General features: G+C 36.6%; 1 protein-coding gene across 2 annotated transcripts in view; it reads left to right on the top strand.

Moving 5' to 3' along the window:
- Positions 1 to 12,974, top strand: part of LOC149076415 (uncharacterized) — a 106,438-nt gene extending 93,464 nt beyond the window's left edge. The window contains exons 5-6 of one of the 2 annotated variants that reach the window (XM_089243970.1): positions 9,397 to 10,464; positions 12,546 to 12,974. In XM_089243970.1, the coding sequence (XP_089100096.1) occupies positions 9,397 to 10,184 (788 nt within the window). In that variant the 3' untranslated portion in view covers positions 10,185 to 10,464; positions 12,546 to 12,974. The remainder of the gene's footprint in view (positions 1 to 9,396; positions 10,465 to 12,545) is intronic. The other variant, XM_089243971.1, reaches the window with a different exon arrangement.
- Positions 12,975 to 21,805: the final 8,831 nt, after the last annotated feature.

The raw sequence follows: 21,805 nt of genomic DNA, 5'->3' as shown, positions 1-21,805 counted from the left end.
AAATTAATAGCCTTAGGTATGAAGTTGGACACCGCAATGCTTCGCGAACTGAAACGTACTCGTTGCGGGGTGGGCTCCTTGAGATGAGTATATGTTACTGCTAATTCGCGAAGTGGTGGCCATTTCACAAATTGGCCGAGCGTTTTGGTCAAAGTCCGATTTGTAGAAATGATTCGGGCTTTGGCTGGCCAATTCGTGAAATGACTGGAGCTCTCTGGACGATGCTCGATGTGCTGATGTAAGACGGCCCGGTAGGCCTCAAATCCAATTTTGTCATCGCTAACGTGTGATGCATAGTTATATAATATATAGTATCTGTATTGGATTAGCCCCACGTGACGAACGAAAAAAACGAAAAATTGGAGAGAGAAAACGAAATGCCACAGAGAGGGAAAAACAAATGTGAAAGGAGAAAAAAAGGAGAAATTTAACAGAAAAACTATTCATATAAAATAATGGGGTGGACATATAGTTTTTCTGTCAAATTTTGAAGAAAAAATGATTTCCGCATCGTGACGGCGATATCATGGGTTGCCATAGCTAACGTGGACATAATTATCACGAAAAATTAAAATAAAAAACATAAAAATCACGAAAAAAAAAGTCAACTGTCGATGCCCCCCCCCCCCCCAGTCATTATTTTTGTCAGACTCTGAACAGGAATCTCTAGTCACTTCGCAATTAAGGCCAAAATTCGGACATAGACCAAATTCACGACCTAGTCGATTTCAGGTTTTGGTAGTAACACATACACATCTCAACGCAAGCAAGCATTGTTCACATCGGCGTAGGAGGGCCGAACATGCCCCCCCCTCCACGAATATTTTTTGAAAGTGGTCAATGATCGAATGTATGAAAGCCATGGAGAGGCCGGACTGAAGGATGGTTGTTCCGGTGTTTTTGAAACACAAAAAAAATTATAAAGGGGGGAGGAAAGTAAAAAACTTAAAAAAGCAATTCACATACACACTGAAAAGACTGCTGAGTACAATTTAATGCATGATGCGAAATTTCCTGATTTGATTAGTTCCCCCCTTCGCTCTTTTCATAACAAGAAGCAACAAGAACGCACAAGTGCTTTTTGCGTTCTTGTTGCTTCAATCACAGTGTCGTATAGAATCGCCCGCGTGGCTCCGTGGTAAGATGCTCGTGTTTCACTATGAAGGTTACCATCAAGGTCCATGGGTTCGAATCCGGGCATAGGACGTTAGAAGCAAGTTCTTTACCTTCCGAGCCCGGGGCGACCACCGATGGATGGAGCCTTCATTTCCCACGCAACTCCTCTGGTTGGAAATTGCTGTATGGCGATATATGACCGGAGTTGGTGTAGGGTAAAGAGAGTATCGTATAGAGAGTCCGAGGAGGGAGACTCGGACACTAAACGCACAAAGCCTATTTCCGCCGCTTATCGTCCTTTTTTTACAGTAGACTCTCGACAATCCGGCCCATTCAGTAATCCGGCATTTTTAAGGCGGTTTTTCTTCGAGCTCACAGAAGGGGAAAACGTATTACTACATGCCTTTGAAATTTATGTTATTTAAATGGACATTTTTCATATATGCCAGATTAGCGAGAGTCTATTGTATTTCGTGCATTGCAGAAGGTATGAAATGGTTTCATGAATCAGGAAAAGACGGACATACGTCTCATGTATGGTGCTGCGCAAGGGGAATAGTCTGGCATGCCAGAGGTGTGAGGACGACGTAAAAAGCCAGTTTCTCACATACGCAGATGAGATCGCTCGAAGGTTTTTCGATCTGGCACGCGTCTTGTCGGAAAACGCTTCCAGTACAGTCTTTGGACCTCCAGAGCTTCCCGTGCTGCATCACCGCCATACATGACCTTTGTCCTCCCCTTCCTGATTCGTAAAACCAACCATCCCTTCACCAGTCCACGATAGAAATGGCGATAAGTGACAAAACCAGCGCTTTAAGCGTTAAATGAAAACGCCGTCTAGCGGTTCACCACTTGCGTTACGGCCATGCATTGTACGACGTAAATTGTTCGTTTAGATGTGTTCCATCACTCCTTAAAGTTTAGCCCATGAGTTTCGAAATCACCTTATATTTGGCAGGGCTCACATGCTTCACTTTTCTGTGATGACCACATCATATACAGCAGACTCCCAGCAACTTGAAAAGTCAGGAAGATGAAAACTGGTCAGAGAAAATGTGCAATATTTGGCAAAAATTAGGGATATACGCAAATTTTAGATAAAAGTCAGGGTTAAAAGTCATATAAAAAACGTAAAATATCCGGAAGTCGGGATTCGGAATTATATTTGTTTCTTAAGAGAGCATGTGATTGTGTGTGTCAATACGTGGACCAGCTCTTAATGAAAAGAAAGATAACTAACAGGAACGAAAGAGAAAGACCCTCTTATAAGAGCATATTGTAATTTTTCCTGTTCGGACGTCTGGAGCTTTCTATCTGTTTTCTTTGGTAACTTCAGGTTTTATTGCTGGATCACAAATAATCAAATGTTTAAGAATAAAAGCTGCGAAATATTGACATTTACAGTCAAGTTAATGTTTTTTAAATGGCTAATCCATTTTTGACATGAAATACTGCACCATAAGAATCTTAATGACGGATAAGATTAAGACACGTTGTGCTCGGTGCTTCGAACAACGGCAAGCAGCCCTTGGTAAAAGCTCATATCGCGTATGCTCTTTTGATGAGGGAAACTTTTGAGTTTTGATCAGGAAAATCATCAAGAAGATTTTGCTGAACACCATGATATTAGAAAGAAATTCTTCAATAGAATCTTGTGGATGCGTACGTTTCATCTTATTCAGTTCGTCTTCGAATTAACACAATTATTTTCAGATAATAGTGAGATTTTACCGTGAGCACCCAGTCGAAACTTTTTGAGTTGCATCTTTGAAGAGTATAAAAGAGTTCCTTCTTATAAAACTTCGCACAAACACGCATATAACATCCACATAATTAATCACTTGGGACTTACGTAATCAATACCTACGGACACAACAAACTTCACGACTCTAGTGAGTATCATGCTCTTGGACAACTTCTTGAAAACCGGCATAAATATCGTGAATTAATGCGATTTGTTTGTTTGATTCGCGTTAAAACGAATCGGCTCCTTTTCCAAAAATTCGTTTCGGAGCGGTGACAATGATAATAATGTTCGGCGGAGAAATAATGACTATCGACGAGGCACCAAAGAATACTCAATCATCGTTTAATAATCATGAACTGCACGCAAATACACACACACAGGGGCAAGTCAAAGAGTATCGTAGTGCCAGAGAGTGAGAGAGAGTGAGGATTCTTCAATTATGGATCTGTATGGCTGGCGATGATGATTTTCTCGTCCTAGCTTCATCAAATAAATATTTTTCAGTGGCAACAAGGATATGATCGAAGTGGGAGGCGATATTTATTTTCAGTTGGAGAAGTTTATTAGAGCGATTATCACCATCATCATGATCATCACGGCGAATTCCTTTCACGAAGAGGTACTTGGGTTGTCTCTTCCACTCTCGCATTTACATATGCTAGAGTTTTGCCTTAATTAAGGGCCTTTTGGGCATTTATTGGCGAAAAGTTTGATTGATTTCTCGCCGCGTGAGTGTTACTTTGTGTGCGAGTGTGTCTCTTTCTCCTCCCAGTTGGTGCCTGATTGAGAGCAGCTCCTTCAAGTTTCTCATGGAGAGAGAGAGTCTCTCCTTGAATGAGAGACAGCAGCAGAACAACAATAAGGAGAAGAAAGCGAAAAGATTTCTCGCGCAGCATCATCTCCCCTTTCTCTTTTCGGAGAGTTCAAACTCATAATGGTTTTAACATTTGGGAACCTGACTTTGATAAATACTTCCTGACATTCCTCCAGCGAAAGGGTTGCTTCCTTGCTTGCTTGATTTCGCAACGGAACCAATTCCGTGCCAATATTCTATCGCCAACTGCAGTGAAGTTTTTGAAAACTTTATCGAATTTTAGTTTTCGGAATATCACATTTGTGGGATAGTTTCGAAATCATTAAAAAGTTTAAATTGTTTCTTATCCGAGCAAACTAACATTTGGACCACTGATAATAGAAATATGTGCCCTACAGATTAGTCTTAATTATGGTTTATACAAATTTCAAGTATCCATCTGAAAATGTTATGTGACTGACGAACCCTCTTGCACAAGGGCGTAGCGAGGGAGGGACTTAGGGGTCTGCCCCCCCCCCCGAAATGTGAGAAAATGACCGAAAAAAGGGAAAAAGATGGCGAAATCTATTGTTCTATCACTTTGGTCCCCCCCCCCGAACGAAATTTCTGGCTACGCCTTTGCTCTTGCATATTGTATCATGAACTACGCTTTTGAATTTGTATTAATTTACTTGTTTCTTGCCGTTACCGTAAAATGGGGTGAATAGGAACGGTTTTAAACTTTGAATGTTAAAAAAAATAATATTGAATATTTTTAGAAATATGTGTGTATGTGTCTGCACGCGAATTCTAGCTAATTACATGTATTCTACCTTCTGTTATGGATACCAAGAAAGCAGAAAGTTGTAACGTCAACTACTTATTAAAAAAACACATGGTGTTCCTATTCACCCTACAGAGACGGGGTGAATAGCAATACCTATTAAATAAATCCTTTGCTTGGTCCTATTCGTTAACGTGTAGGATCAATTGAAACGTGCATAAACTGTGAGGGGGGTATATAAGAACACGCAGTTATCATGAAAGAAATATGTATTGTTACAAGAAAATATTGTTTTTCTCCGTGAAAAATACATGGGTACCTTCAGGAGAAATTTTGGCTTTTTCGATCAAATATCCGTCGTTTTTAATGGCGTTATTTACACTCGTGTAAATATGAAAGCACAGAGTGAGTTTTTACAAAGTTTCATTCTTATATTCACCCCGGTTTACGGTACTGAATATTTTTCACTCGCCTCTTCTTGAACGGTCTGGCAAATACCTTGTGTATTTCTGAGGAAACGCGTACCACAGGTTGGATACGCTGGTCGAGGTATAATCTATCAATATTCTTCAAATGGTGGTACCTTTAAAAGAGGTTCGACCCTTTATAAGACACGTATTTTCAACCCAAAATGGTTTATTTTTTTAACAATAATATTTATAAAACTACGCCTTTCTCTATACCGTTTTTCTGAACAATGTCTTTCCTTAAGCGGGTTTATTTTCACTGTACGTTTTTGTGTGTACGTTTGTTCACTGTGTACGTTTTTTTAACAATTAGTTATATTTAAATCTTTCAAAAATTTCTTTCGTTATACGGGTTTTCAATAAGGTCTTCCGTTAAACGGGTTTCTGACAATGTGTTTCGTTAGATAGGTTTTCAATAATGTTCTTCGTTTAACAGGTTTTCATCAAGGTCTTCATTATGGGATTTTTGAACAATGTCTTTCGTTAAACTGGTTTTCAACAATGCCTTTTTCTAAATTGGTTTTCAACAATGCCTTTTTCTAAACTGGTTTTCAACAATGCCTTTTCTAAACTGTTTTTCAACTGTCTTTTATTCAACAGATTTTTATCAGTGTCTTACCCTAGTTTTCAAGAATGAGTATTTTTCAAATACTGTTTTTTGTAAAAAAACAAAAGTTGGAGTTCCCCTTTTCAATCTGTAAACATGTACCGAAGAAGTATCTTTACTATATGTATTATCCCAGTTAATCAAAAGGAGATCTGTGGACTCCGTCTGTCCGCAAAACGTTTCCAAGGAACACCCGCAGGATATATGTTTTCAGAAAAAATTAGATACTGAAAGGGATCAGATTTGAAATCCAACACCCTCCTTTGTGGTGGACTGTCCTTGAGTCCTTGGGACTATGTGAAAGGCAGAGGAATCCTCATGTGAAATGCTTGTCCAAAAACGACATCGTAAAACAAAAAGAAGCATTGATAATGAAGGGTGCCGAGCTCGGTCGAAGAGTCGCTAACTAACTTCAATTGTAAAAGGGTTGGAGGAATCGGTCTTTTCTCCAAAAAAGGCCGAAAAGCAGCCAAATTCTGCATCAAGTGCAAATTAGTCTTTCGGTCATTTGTACGTAGTAGTTGCGGGGGCGGAGTTGGCAATGTGTCTCGACCGGGCGGTTACTCATGATATATCGTTAGGGTCGGCGCGGATGCACATTAACTCATTTTAAATGATGCACGGTCCTAACGCAACATTTAATTACTTATTTTCAATATTTTACGGTGTTGTGATGAGTAGTTCCGCTTCACTTCTACGGCGGTTCGTGATGAATGCCTTAAAACTAAACCTCGTTAAGCAGTTTTCTGGCTGGTCGCTAATTTTTATTTAGTTTTTAAAACTGAGGAGAAGGGTTAGGAGAAAAAAAAATGCACTACAACAACGCAATTTCGCTCTTTCTCTCTCTCTCTGGCAAATTAGACGATGCGCATTAAGGGTTGGCCTCGGTTGCCTAATTCTGGTTGTATATTGATTGCGGGAGTTTCTGGGAAGTGTAATTACGCGGCATCCGAACTCTCAGACCATGAATTCTTTTGACTCCCTCGTATTCATCTATTTGTTTTATTTTTCCAGTACCGACGCAAGGAGATTTTTGCATTTAAGTGCTTTTCCTTCCTTTGCGTAACCGCAATTAGGGGGTTGTGTACCGTATTACGGTGTGCGGCCTCTCGATCTCGTCGACACTAGCAGCCCTAGAATCTGCCGTCATTTACATTGATGTTCAATATAATTACCGTATTCTAACTTGTATAAGGAACCCTAGTGTATAAGAAACGCTCCCCTGACTTAGACTAAAATATTTTAGACTAAAATTTGGAAAAAAGTTGAAAATATCCATAATACCATAAGAAGTTTTTGTTGAACAAGTTAAAATACTGTACTAAATCAATATGATGTATATACATCATTGAAACGTGAAGGAGATATGCAGTGTTTATATGATTAACACTGAGCTTAGAGGAGTAATAAGCCCGTTTATTGTACACCCACGCTGAGTTGGCCTCTGACTACGTCGTGAAATGTCACGGTGAACGATTCCATTTATCTTCTTTCGGTAAAAAGGTCGCTGGGAAAAGAAGCAGGTTGAAATTTTCCGTTGGCGTCTTTTGCGCTACTATAGCGAGTTCTTTTCCCCCGTTTCCCCTCCTTGGAAAATGAGCCCTCCCTTCGTGCGTCAAGGTCAGAAGCCACCTCAGTATGGGTATATAATATACGAGAAATAAAAATACCGAGATCTACTTGGTATAGGGATTTAAACAGAGGCAACGACCTCTTTTTGTCTCCGTACGGAGAAAAAAATTATCGTAGTTAATAATCAGTAGCTATACCGTATTGTAATGTAGAAACAATAAGAGTTGTTTCCTCATCTAAACTAACGAACCACTTTAATTTTTTCCAAGCATCTAGAAGGAGGTCTATGAGCCTCTGGTTAAGAATCCTTTTTCTTAACGATGGTGCGTATGGGACCCCTTATTAAGACCTAAAATCTCTGTAAGCTCAGCACATTTAACTATTCCGTGAAAAAAATAAGAATGAAAGTGTGGTTCCGCTGGAAAAATTTTGATACCCTGCCATGAAGTTTGAGTAGTTTGGTCCCATTGTAGTGCACATGCTGTGCACTAAAATTTGTATAGACAATTTTTGATTTCTTTATTAACGCATTTCCAAATTTTCATGACTCCCTGACCAATACAGGGCTGGAAAAATATATTGCCCCACATGCCCGGACCATGTAAAATTTTTTATTGCCCATACATTTTTTTTGTCTACGTGCTCGACGGGGCCATATATAAGCTATATATTAATTAAAATTTTGTTTAATTTAATTTTTTCATCGACGATGATGCAAGTGTCCCTACACACACATGCATGGAATTTCACAGAAATGCTTTCGTTGGCAGCTAAGATGCAAATGTGTATTCAACGTATTTTGATCTATTTTCACATTCCTAATATTTAGCAGCCCGGTGCGATTATGGGCTCTCATGTACTGAAACTGGGCTAGAAATAGAATCATATACTTCATCTGGGCTGTTTTGGAAAACGGTAAACCTTACTTCCAGCAAAATAGTATATCCTAATTGTAATCACGGAAGAAGAGAAAAAATATATATATCTTAGTTTGCATAAAAACGTAATAATATATTTTTCAAAAAAAAATTAAATGTTATATGTTATATTATGCAGTATATGACGTGTCCAAAAGAAGGATAGAAGTTCTGCGATTGTGTTTCTAAAAAATTGTAGAAAATATTTATGCCGCATTTCTCTACACAAAAATATCGGGAAGAATATTCACACATTACAAAGATACAGGGCTTCTGTTGACACCCGTCAAATAAAAACTAACTAAACTATCTAATATTATACTTTCTTAAGAAAGCTAGTTGTTGATTTCAAAGCGGTATGCAGTATGAAAAAGAAGAAAATGTGTAAGTTTACTATATATTATTTATTTTTAGGCTGCATATTGGTACGAATTTTATTCTTGAAAATACCAGTTAATAGGTTTTTCTTTTAGTGCTATATTTGTTTCTGTAAAAATCAAGAAAATATAGTAACCGGTGTCCTGGTGCATAAAATTTGCACAGTTACAAATACAAATACAACGCAGAACAAAAATTTAAAAAAACACTTTCATTCTACGTATCCGTTTAAAACCAGAATTTTTTTTTTTTCAAAATAATAACATAGTTATGATTTTATTTAATGGGTGACAGCAGGAGTCCTTGCTTAAAGCTGTTTCTCATATTTATAACAGAAATATATGAGTATATGAAATATTATAAGTCAAAACGTTAGGAGAAAGTTCTTCCCGTGCTCGTTAGAGAAAAAAGTTGAAGAACTAAACTATACAAAGCTCAGGCTTTTAGTGCCAGTAGATAATTTTGTCCGCAGCGCAGCCCTACAATTCGACACTCTATAATATCTTTGGAATTTTTTTTCAAAATTTGTACCTCCGTTATGTTCCGGCTTATATAGGGATTAGTCCTGGTTCACGAGTCGCCTGATCTGGCACCTTATCCTAGGTTTGCTTCGATCCCGTGACGTAAATTGGCTATGATTCTACACGCGAGGGGAATTTTATATATACTTTTCCAACGCGCAAAAAATTAGCGATTTGACCAATTTTAGATATTTTTAACCACACGCCCTTTTGAATTTTTGCATTTCTTTCAAAATTTTGATTTAAAATATTATATCACTTTCGATATTTTTATGCGAACAGATCCATTTTTTACAAAAAAAAAAAAAAAAATTCAATTAAGTAAATCCGCAGTGTTAATATTTTTCTTGCGCGTAAAATATCGATTCGTACATCTGCATGCCCAAACTGGCATGTAAATTATTTTGGAGATTTTCCGTAAACAACTTTGAACACCCAGTATATCGTTAGAGAAGGTAATAATATTTAATCATTCTCTGTTTTATTCGTTTCAGGTGCCATTCCCGAATGTCCTCCGAACAACACCACAAGTTTTCAAGTATCCAATAAGCAAAGAGGCGTGACATCATCGACTACAGTCAAGGATTCGTTACTCGTCGCGCGCTACAACAACAGCGTTTCAGAGTTATGCTTGACCGATAGATTAACTGAACTCCGGCACGGACTCTCTGGTACAGGTACAACGAATTGCAACAGCTACGGCACGCACATATCCAATTCCTCCTTGGCCTTCCTCACCGGTAACAACGCTGCTCAAACTAACGCGAATAGCGTACCGTACTTGACTGTCGGGCATAACAGCTACGGACTGCTACCAACGAGATCAGGATATTACGGCACCGGTAACAGTTCGACGAACCCGCTGGTGGCAGCGGCTGCGGGCATGTATCTGGGACCACCGATGGTTCCGCCATCGTTACTCTATCCGCAGCTGTACACAAGCATGGCGCAGAATCAAGTTCAGCCCTCCGTGCATTTCTTAGGTAATGACCTGAGAGCGTCGTCTACTGATTCCAGGACTACCGGTGAGCAAGGGTACAGCACAAATAATACTTCGTGCCCATCGACGTCCAGAGATTCGAATACTGCGGATTCTGTTCATCATTCCGAATGCAGCAGCACTCATAGTAACAGAAGCAGCGTCGGTATCGAAAACGGTCAAGGCGGTGTGAACAATATATCTCCGATGCTGCATCCAGTGGCGAGCACGGCTCAAACGTTCGGCACCGAACAGCAGAATGGTCACGCACAACCGGACTTGAACCTGTGGAGGCCGTACTGAGAATCATCCTTTGTGTACCTTGTTGTTTTTTCTTCATCCGAATGAGACTTTCAAGAGTTCTATTCATAAGTTGTCAGTCAGCCGACTGGACAAACTTCTCCTTGTATCGAGGCACGGACATTCTTCTTACGACGAAGTATTATGAAAGATGTTTATTCCGAGGATATTCTCTGGAACTTTGGTTGTTTGAAGCTTGTCATTAAAACTTCAGGTCCTACTTGAGTTGAGCATATCACACACTTTCATACTTACCATGGAAGTGTCCGAAGAAAAGTTAAATGTGAGTATATTTCATAATGTACGCAGTATTGCTATAGAATCGCGCTTAACCTTTCTCAGAAGCATGGCGGTTTTAACCAGTCAGGAATCCTGTTGCCTGAGCATTTTTTTTTGTTAAGGTGTCTGTGATAGTTTAATTACATTAGTAAAAGTCTTATGTAGGAGATACCTGGGTACACGCTATTTTGCAAACTTTTCCTTATCAGTCAAATTTTATCAAACAATTTCATTAAATTCATTTTTAGTATCTTTATACTGAATGAAACATCATATACAATTTTTAAACTGTTTTTCTTTCTTACTGTAATCATGGAATATGGATTTTTGAAAATTCAAAAATGTTCCAAGATGAAAGCAAGTTAAATCTCATCACAAGGGTGGTCCTGTAATTTTAAGCATGCACTGATGTATCTTGAAACGGGGTAAAATCACAAAGAAAACAAATATAAATATTAATGAAAAAATAATACAATGAGTAATTTTTTTTAATATATATGGGGGTCTTTATAATTGAAGTTTCACTTTGATATAGCCATAACAGAAAAACTACTGGAAAAAATGTTATCAAACTTGGTAATAGTTTACAGGAGGTCATGGGATTCAATTTTCTGGCGAAAAAAAAATTCAAAAACTAACCACCAGCTGGGAATGGCGCTGTATGCAATATTGTTAAACAAAATAAGGCATGAAGACATCGGTTTAAAATGTTTTTAATCGCTTCTAAAACGTTTTACAAAGCATGTTCACTGTGGTGTCCACCATTTTCTGAAAGCGAGTTAAATCTCGTTACTGCTTTCTCATAGCAGCTATTGCTATGAGATTCTTTACTGCTTAGCATATCAGGAGGAACGTTACGGACATTTCGGCGTATCGCATTTTTCAATTTCACCAAATTGTTTATGTTATCACCATAAACAGTGGCTTTGAGGTAACCTCATAGCCAGAAGTCACAGGGTTTAAGAAGACGGTCACAGAAATTAACAATATTGCATGCAGTGCCATTATTCCCCACCTGTGGTGAGTTTTTAACTTTTTTTGAGGAAAATTGAATCCCATGACCTCCTGTAAACTATTACCAAGTTTGATGACATTTTGTCCAGTAGTTTTCATTTTATGGTCACTTCAATATGGAATCCTAATTATAAAGACCCTGTAAATCTTATATAAAAAAAATATATAAAAATAATGACACAATTATGAGATTATATATATATATATGCACACACAAAAAAAATGTAACAATAATGGAGGTAGGAACGTATTTGTATAGATGAAATACATAATTATATTCTACATTATAATTGTAGAGAGGAAAGCAAAAGTGAGGAATATAGTGAAATTTATGAAACGATTGGTAATTACGCAGAAAGATCTGCTGTTATGAATTCACTACCGGTTCATCCCGTTTTACCATAACACACTAATTATATTAGAAACTAGCTATAATACCCGGCGCTTGTCCAGGTTTTCTTGAATTACTGGGTATGCTGAAACCTGAGGATATTTTAAAGTAGCCTATCGTGTTCGAGTCAGGTCCCGTTTAGTATATATGCAAATTTTGGCGACGATCAGTCTAAAATTGCCGATTTGTATAGAGAACATACAGACAGAAAATCAATTTTTATACATAGAAAACTATAAGCTGTTTAAAGCTCAAAAAATCGCATTACATACAGCATTTATTTGATTAATTAATTTTTAGAAAAAAAGTATCAAATTGTGTTTTTTTTGTTTAACTTGCTACTTTCTAATTGTATCTTACGAATGTTCCCTACTGAGTTTAATGCTTAAAACAAAATAAAAAAAATGCAAAAACCCTGTATTCGTAACGCAAAATTGATATGTTCAGAGCCTATATCATAGAAATGCGTTTATAAATTAATAAATAATTATAAAGATGCAATAGAAGTATTGAAACGTCTATGAAAACAAAATTATTTGAATGTACTGACGTTAAAATACTATAAATACCTGAATCTTCCGCTTATTAAATTTTTCAAATGTAATTTCTTCTCATTCCTTTGTATTTCGAGTAATATATTTTCTTTTCTAAATCGTAATCATATCAATTTATTTTTCCAGGTGCATGGGAAAGAGGTATTAAACGCGAGATTGGATGTAAAAAGAAGGATCAACTAGTCTCTACGATAGCAACGACATTCTCAAATTCTACGTCTCCTCCAATATATCGCACCTGTCGCTCACATACACACACACACGCGCAAACAATACCATTATATACACGTCATTGTTTATGTTCGATTGCGTGAAAAGAAATATGAATATGTAGCGCACCAATTATATAAATTATACACTTGTAAATAAGATTTTTATCTCGAGAGTATTTATTACCGTGATTTTGTATCCACGATGGAACCGTTGATGAAGGAACAAAAAATATTGGCCGGAGATCGAAGTCGGTAAAGTCAAGAAAATTTCAACAAAAAAAAAAGATTTTATCACATTATTTTTTAGTATGGAAAAAAAACAATAAATGCAAATTTTTCATTGAATTGGTTTGTTTCTTGTGTGTCGTGGATAATTATTTGACCATTTTTGTAATAGGGGTGGAAAACCAGGTTCTACAGTTTATTCCGAAACAAACGGAAAAAATCTTCGGAATTCTTTAAATTTTATTTCCAACAATAAAAGTTGGTAATTGTAACCGCTGAAGTTGTCGCTTAGTACCAGTCAGAAATGAAAATGGTTGCAAGCATTTTTCGAGCTTTTATCGGCTTTTCCCCGTAAATCCCAGGTTTTGAAGTTCTCTGAGCTGCTTCTCTGAGTGCTTACAAGGTGTATTTCTTTAAGTTGTTAACAGATCATGTTAACAACTCAAAGAAATACACCTTGTAATATTATACCATATAATTTAATAATTGATTAACTTATTTTTGGAAAATAATATACATATAACTAAATTTTTTGATTTCAATTATTTGATTTAGCTTGACATTTATGAATAAAAAGTTATTAAATTCCCATTTTCTCTTTGAATGGGGTTCATTAATATACCTATGAATCTTTCAACACTTTCAGTTCTGACGGTACTTTAAAGCACCAATGACTTTTAACCCCCCGTAATACCCCTTACATATGTTGTTGGGAGTCGGGATTTTGAAGTATGAAATGTATATTATTTACTATTTTACAATTACCAGATCTCACAGCGGTTCTGTCAAAGAATATCTTGACTCGCGTATTTTTCGAGTCTAGGTAAACGATGCCACTTCGAATTATAGATCTATCAGGGATTTCATGAGTGCCAAGGAGACCCTCAACGTCATAATTTCTACATGCATGATTTCTCAGTGGCACCAAAAGGATCTTCAAGGTCCATAAAGTTGAAGAGTGGTGTGTTTGAAGTCGGGCCCAATTGAATGCTAGAAAAATCTAAAGATAAAAAAAAAGCTGTTTTCATTTGGGCGACTGGATCCTGGCACACACGAGTACAAGAGAACGCCGACATGACCACAAAAAAGAACACTGCTACAGCAGGGAGTCCTACTTCGAGGGGTTAGCGCACCAACCCCTCGGTGAGTATAAAAAATGGCTGCCTTTCGGAATCGGTAATAAATTGTAGGTCCAAATAGAGATAGTAGGATTTTATAAATGGATAATAGGGATTATATGGCAATAATTGTAGGTCGGTCTAAATAGTCTTCGTGAGCAGAAAATTGCCAGGGTGCGACAAAAATGACCAAATTATCAAGTGGGAGGTGGAAAAATTCAGCTTTCCCCTATATGCATTTATAAACGTGCAAGGAAATATTATTAACACACACACACATCCATCTGATACACATAAATACCTTGGTGTAATTTTCGATAAATGTCTTTCGTTCGCCCATCACTGTTCTGAAGTTATTAAAAAAGCCAAACAGGCCAGAGGGGCCCAAAATTTGCAGGCTTAATTCGGTCCTTTCTATCAACAGCAAACTCATTATTCATTATGCATATAGTTGATCATACGTCCTATATTACTTTACGCGGGTCCTGCTTGGATGTATGCTAGAAATTCTAATATTGCTCTTGAAAATTTCCAAAACGTAGCACTCCGAAGTTTTATCGCTTCCCCCATCCCCCGGGCCATCAGAAATAACCATACACGCAGATATACCAAGATTCACACAATCATGGATTACGTCAACAGATCTCAAGAAATCGCTACGAATCTCTACACAACTCGGGACTATGAACATCTTCGTGAAATCTTCAAATTATAATCAATTATCACATACTTTTAGACTCAAAAAGCCTAAAAATTTTCTCGAGATATCCAGACCCAATGCTCGGGGTCTTTGGTATATACACTTGTATTATTTGTCTAATTCTCTCCATTCTGGTAGTGCCAGAATTGATTGATGCACTGCATATGTCATTGTGAATACTTCATGACCTACGCATATTATATTCCAAGTCAAATATTATTCATAATTATTATTTTTATCTATATTATCATATTCATACCGCATTAATTACCTCATTATTAACATGTTGCATCTTCAGCATCTTACTCATCGTATGGTGACTTGATCATCATTTATTACCATCATTATTACCCCATACAATTAGTTAGCATCAATCATCATCAATATATGATATACATTAGTTCCTGTGGAAGTGGCTATGAATTCCCGGGGTAAAAAGATGTACTTCCAGCCACATTCCTAAATTTTTCGCCGTCTTAAAGATGGTGTGAGGTGACTCTCTTAAATTGTCATCATCCCTATTCTCTTATACAGCCAACCATCCCTCCAACGCACTACTGCATTTAATTGGCAGAGCGATAATGAAGTGGGTATGAGCTGTCGAAGTCTCATCTGAATTTATTAAAATCGCAAACTAGACATCCAGGGTGATTATAACTAAAGCTCTCGTACGCTGAGTAGTTTCTCCCAAAAACTGCTTATCTGAATGCAGCCATTTTTTTAGGATATCTTAATAAAACCATGCGAGAGAGATTTATGAAATTAAAAAAAAAAAGTTCAATTTCCGACCACCAAGTGAAAAAGTTGCGCTTTTTATTACATTTTCCCTTTTCCCATAGACCATATAACATAAGTACTAAGTTTTAATGGAATTCGTCCTCCAGAACGAGCGCTACAGGTCGGAGTAGCGTCAGTATACTGACGGGTGCTACATTGGTCGGAACAGTGTACTGAAACTATTCAAATTTACGTAGCTCCTGTTCTGGTTGACGCATTCTATTGAAACTTGGTATACTGTATATGCCAGGCGTTCCCAAACTGTGCACCGCGGCAGCCTGGTGCGCTTCCAACCTTTGTCAGAGGCGCGGTGGAACGATGACTATCACAAAGGTTTTTCGAAAATATGCATTGTCAAACAGCTCTGGGGAGCCAGCGGAGCTCGCGAATAAGCATTGAATAGGAAAAAGGGGCGCCGCGGGTGGAAAAAAGTTTGAGAACCCCCTGAGATATACGCTATATGGTCCATGGGAGAAAGGGAAATTTAATTAAGAAGAACCACCTTTTCACCTGGTGGTCGAAAATTTAATTTCTTTTTATATCTAATATTTCATAAATCTCTCTTCCCATGGTCTCATCAAGATACCCTAAAAATTTGGCTGTATTCTGATAAACAGTTTTTAAGGGAAAAACTACTCAGAGTACGGGAATTTTAATTATAATCACCCTGTATTTGGCCTTTTCCAGAACTTAATGCTACAAATCAAAAAATAAATAAAAACTGTACTTGAATAAACACAGTATCACGAAACTGATTTCATAAAAATGTATGTACGAGAGTGAATAGATAGCTTGATTAAATAAGAAAATGGCATCTCAGCCAAAATACACTGAAAACTACAATAAATGACACGTGTACAAATAGCATCGTGAACCAATATCGTCTCCACTACACACACACAGTAGAAACAAGAAAATCAATATACATTATATACATATCTATGATAAATGTGTCTGCGCGTTTAAATTAATACTTCGAAAATATTTGTTAAAACAGACAATAAAAACGGTTTTAACGTTAAAGTTCACAACATATTAAACAATTACGAGTTCTCGAAGTGACTTTAAAGAGCCGTTATTTGACTTCATAATCACTATTGAAATTCGTTAGTCGGATAAGATTAATGAGAGGATTAATTAAGCTTCAGTCATATACAAGCGCTAAAACACCTCTACATTAATTATAATATCGCGATACATACGATGCTCTCGATTCATTTTTTTCTCTCCATCAAATGAATAATATCGGATTTACGGTAGTTTACCGATCGCTTGGTTATGTTGCATCTGGATTTCGATTGTTTTATGAAACACAGTGGGGAAAAAATTTTGTTTAGTGATAAAATGCAGTGTATATAAGTAATATATTCATTAAAACTTGTTTAAAAATGTCGTATTTACATATTAAACACACTTTTTTGTGATTGTAGATAATAATATTTACTAAATGTTAAGGATGCATGAAAATATGTCATTCAAAATTTGTTTGATTTCGAAGCAATCAAAAGCAGTAGAGGATTTCTGAATAAGCATTGAAATTAAATGATAAACTGACAAGTTTGGAATTTTTTCCGATTACTAATATAATTAATAAAATTAACTTCACTAATTAAACAAATTAATGCTTCGTTTTCGATGCCTTCTGTTCATTCGAATGTATTACTATGCAAAGTAGGTTATTCGTGTAATTAATAAGCGTGATTAGGCTAAATACTATTGACAAACTCTGCTACAGTAACTCTGGTTATCAGAACACTCCATCTATAACGTCAATAAGCGATAGTGTTGTCTTGGAGGATTCTCATAAATAATAATATTGATGAGACTCGCTTTCACTGTCAATAAAATTCAGTGATCTTGGATATAGCGACACTTTTTTTAGCACTTCTGCTTTTGGTTTTTAGTGTATTCGATAAATTTGATTCTCAAATTTAGCGAATGAATTAACTTTTTTCACACCATGAACTTTTTTTTGTGACTCTCACAGTGAAAAACAATAGCCATTGAATTACTTTCAACGAGTGTGCAGTTTGCACAGGAATACTGGTAAATTATTATATATATTGAAATGATGTGGTTTTCTCCTCAAGATTTATAGTGAGTTAAAACTATCTCTCAAGGGATCCAGAACCTCAACTTTATTTAATCCACGCGTTTGTTATCGCTTAACGCTTTGTCTTTCATTTGAAATGATTTTTGAATTCATTCCACGATTGAGGGTAAAAACTTTAGGGTGAAAAAAAATTCATACTTGTTATTTCTATCATCAATTCAGATATCGAATATTGTCAGTAGCTAAAGTGTTTAATTTGACCCTTAAAATATAATGTATTGTTTTTGAATAAGTTCCCAATGCACCTTTAAACGTCTCACGCAACAGAATTTGAGAAACTTCAGTCTAATGACATGTTTAACGCAAGTTCAATAATACTGACAAGGATATAAATAGTAAGAGATCATTTATTAAATCTACGAACTATAAATAAAAACGGCAAATTGATATTAGCAGTTCCCGAAAATTCCCAACCAAATTCTACATTTATCTAAGAAAATACAAAATAATACAGAAAAAGTGTTCCTCACACATTTTCGCAGAAAAAAACACCTTGTGTGGAATGATTTGCTTTGTCATTCGACATCATGGACGGACGGACAATCGGAAATTCTATCCAAATATGTTGCGTGTCAACATTCAAAAATCCGGGGAATTTATTGTAAAAATTCGTAATTTTTCCTCTTCCTTGTTCTCCGAAGAGAAGAACATTCTTCCAATTGCCCGAATTTCTCGCCATTAACATCACGAGAAAGACTCCCTCCCTTCTCTCTCTTTCACTCTCTCTCTCTTTTCTAAAACGGTACAATTAAGAGACGGCGATAATAACTGTTAACCTAAGGTTGTCTTTTAAGCAAATAATCGTTTGTGCGACGAAGAACAGTTCGTTCGTGATGTTTTCTGAGTTGATTAGCACCCGTTCAATTGAACTGCTCCGATTCATTGGTTGTGTCCTGGTTCGCCTCCGGGACGAAAAATTTTTAGCTCGTTTCCTTTCCCCAGCACGAAAAGTACCTTTTTCCATAAAACGATGTTTGAAGTGAGTGAGTGAGAGCGAGAGTGAGAGGATACATCTTCAGAGCCCGCAGGGCATGATGAGCCCGACTCACGTAACGCACAAACGCACGCACGAAACACCGCCGTCCTCATCACGCGTCCCCCCTCCGTCCCGGGCACCATACTGTAGAAAACGTGAGCGAATAGCTTGTAGAGCTGTTCTGAGCTTCAGAAAGCAAAAACGACTCGCTCCACGTTTAATGAGCATATCCTAGATGACTAATTTCGACGAGGATCTTAATTGCCGCAGCGCGTGTAAAATTTGCTCAAGGAAAACTTAGAGGATAGTTAGCGTGAGGGTGAAAGTGAGGTCTAGGAGAATGCTTGAGGAAACTGTGACGGTTTTCTCTCTTCGTCCCTTACACAAGTAAGGAGGAGCGGATACTAAAGGTGCCGGTGGTGGTGGTAAGGTAGGTATATGTACCAGGATAAAAGGGGACACACAGGGCGACAGAATTAAGAATTGAAAGTTTTCTTCTCCCTTCACCTACGCTATTAGTTTGTCTTTCTCGTAAAGTGCCGAGAATTCTGAGGTGTTAAAGGGTGTGCATAGGAGAACGTGTGTGTCTGTGTGTGTGTATGTTCTCGCCCCGTTTTCTAGTAATTGGGATATAGCTCGAAGGGAAGTGCTTTGAAAAGTTTGAGAAAATAAAATTTAGATCCTGGGATAATTAGATATGAGGAGTTAAGGGGAAATTTTGAGGCTCTGGCAAATCTTTTCGAATTCTGTTTGACTTTTGCCCTGTCTTCTCTCTCTATCTGTCTGTGAGTGGGAATTCTTTTCTAACAGAAAGACTTCCGTTCAATTAGAAATGGTTACTTGCAATCGTCGGAGCGAAATGTCGACGAAAATAAAACATTTACGACACCTTCCAAGTTCTTAATGACTGGATGTAAATGGACTTCTCTCTCTCTCTCTCTCTCTCCCTTCCGAGGAATGAATGTTATCGTGTTTAGGAGGAAATCGAAGGAATTCACCAGATTCTTATTGGTTCCTCCGTAGAGGCTAGTGGTTAATTTGGAATCTAAAGGACGTCTTTGAAGTTTACGGATATCCTGGTCTCGGTTCCAGTTTTTCGTAGTTATTTTTTTATACTGTACATACTGAACCTGGAGATTTGTTTCTAGCATCACAAGCATTGATAGCTTACATTTATGTGGTTACTTTCCATCAAACGAGCTGTTATTTGTGATTTTCATGGTTTTTGGTATTTCAATTGATATCATAAAGAGAACCCGATACAATGAAAAAAAAAATTGTTCCCCGCTTTTTTGCAAATTTTATTTTTATTGGGTTCATCTTTCATCTTTTCTGCTGTAGAATTGTATCCGAAGGGAATGAAAATTTAACGATTGATTCCAAGTTCAACTATTATAGAGGCTTCCATGAAATAGGAAATTTATGGGAAAATTTCTATGTAGCACTTAATATATATATACACATATATATATATATTTTAAATACTGAAAGAAATCTACCCTAATGTTCATGTGGAAATTCTCAATTTTTGTTAATTTTCGGGAGCTAAAATAAGCCTCAAAACTGCAAGGATTTAAATCACCGACATCTCGGCAGTTTCCGACCCAATTAATACTGGATTTATGAATTCTTTTCAATACATTAGTAACACTTGTAGATTCTATATGCACAAATGTGGTGGTCGCCTTTTCTCACTGCAATTTTTTTTTTAAGTTCGAGGAGTTAAGCCCTAACTTAAAGGATTGTCTAAGTTTTGAGTTAGAATTATGGTGAATATGAACTTTGAGGGCTTTCATGAGAAGGCAGCACTTAAAGTTGAACTTTTAGAGGCGGTTAAGATAGCTTCCAGGAGAAACTGAATCCGGGAAAAGTGTGATATACAGTATTGCATACAATTTTGCAATAATATTCTGGAAAAACTGTATGTGAAGATAAATATACTTTGCATCATCTTGGCTAAAAAAATCTGAGTGAAGTGATTTATTTCAAAAATATTTAAAATTAAAAAAAATTATTTTCTGACATTAATTTGTTTAATGTATCTTTAATGCTAAAACATCTTAAAAATTCCAAAAACTGAATGCTCGGTTATGAAAGAGTTAAAGAAACACATAAATCTCTTACTAGCTGATATTTTTAGGCTGGTCGCGTATAAAACATTTATCTTTCGCGTATTCCCTCCTTAAAATTTTTTAAAAGTTTGTCACAATAAATTACATCCTAATTTCCTTTCTTTTTTTATCACTTTTCATATTTTACTTTAATTTTAGGATATGAACCTAGTAATTAACGATCAAATTCATCTTGTACGATTTTCTAGTACGGTACTTACGACAAGTTGTAATTCCTCCTTCCCTGTCCTCATCATGACTGTAAAAATCAGATGTCTCAAACCTTTGGAATCGGTTTCAAGTTCTGTGGGTTACATTTTATTTTTAAATTGATAAATTCAATTCATTCATTTCATTAGATGAAGTGATGATTTTTTTCTCCTTTTTTGCAGCAAGAAAATTAAAGATGATGTGGATCGTGTGATTCTCAGTACCCACAGTTTTGTTTTCCAACCTATATCATTGCATTTTAGAAAGCTTGTTACACGAATGAACTGGATTACTATCTGAATAGCAAGAGCCGTACATATTTAAAAAATATATATATTAAAATATATGTATACAGTATATCAGTAACTAATAAATTGTGTGAAACATAAAATATGTATTATTAGAACAACACAATTATTAAATAAAATAGCCTTGCCATTTTGACCGTAAAATGCAGTTTCATCGAATCAATGGTTTATCGTACTCTAGATTCTGGAGTATTGGTAGATGAATATACAGTGGACTCCGGAATATCTAACCTAATGTGGCGGAAGGGCGGACCGGTTAACAAAAAAGCCGGATAGACCGGAGTTCTTTAAATATAGTACTCTCTCTCACTTCCTATCCCCACCCATACCAACAAAAACATCTTTTTTATACCAAAACCCACTCTTATTCATATTTTCTGAATTCGAACGACAGGCGAGTACTTGATAAATGTTTGTGATGCACTTTTGAACTCTGTATTGTTTTAAAAATTTAATACAGAAAAACGAAGTCCAAGAATACAAATATTACTACATATTTGCATACATATTTCAAGATCAAATTTATTATATCGAACTTAATTGCAAGAAGCATAGAAGTATGTACACTGTGTACATCAATTTTTTTTCAACGGACCCCTCGTGGGATCATTTACCTTCACTGGTATTTCATGAAGC

This window comes from Pholcus phalangioides, unplaced genomic scaffold (genome assembly GCF_987345545.1).
Source record: "Pholcus phalangioides strain wild (caught in Gottingen) unplaced genomic scaffold, Ppha-v1.0 ptg000015l_1, whole genome shotgun sequence".
NCBI lineage: Eukaryota > Metazoa > Arthropoda > Arachnida > Araneae > Pholcidae > Pholcus > Pholcus phalangioides.
The sequence above is the reverse complement of the archived record's forward strand: the minus strand, read 5'-3'. Positions and strand labels throughout refer to the sequence as shown.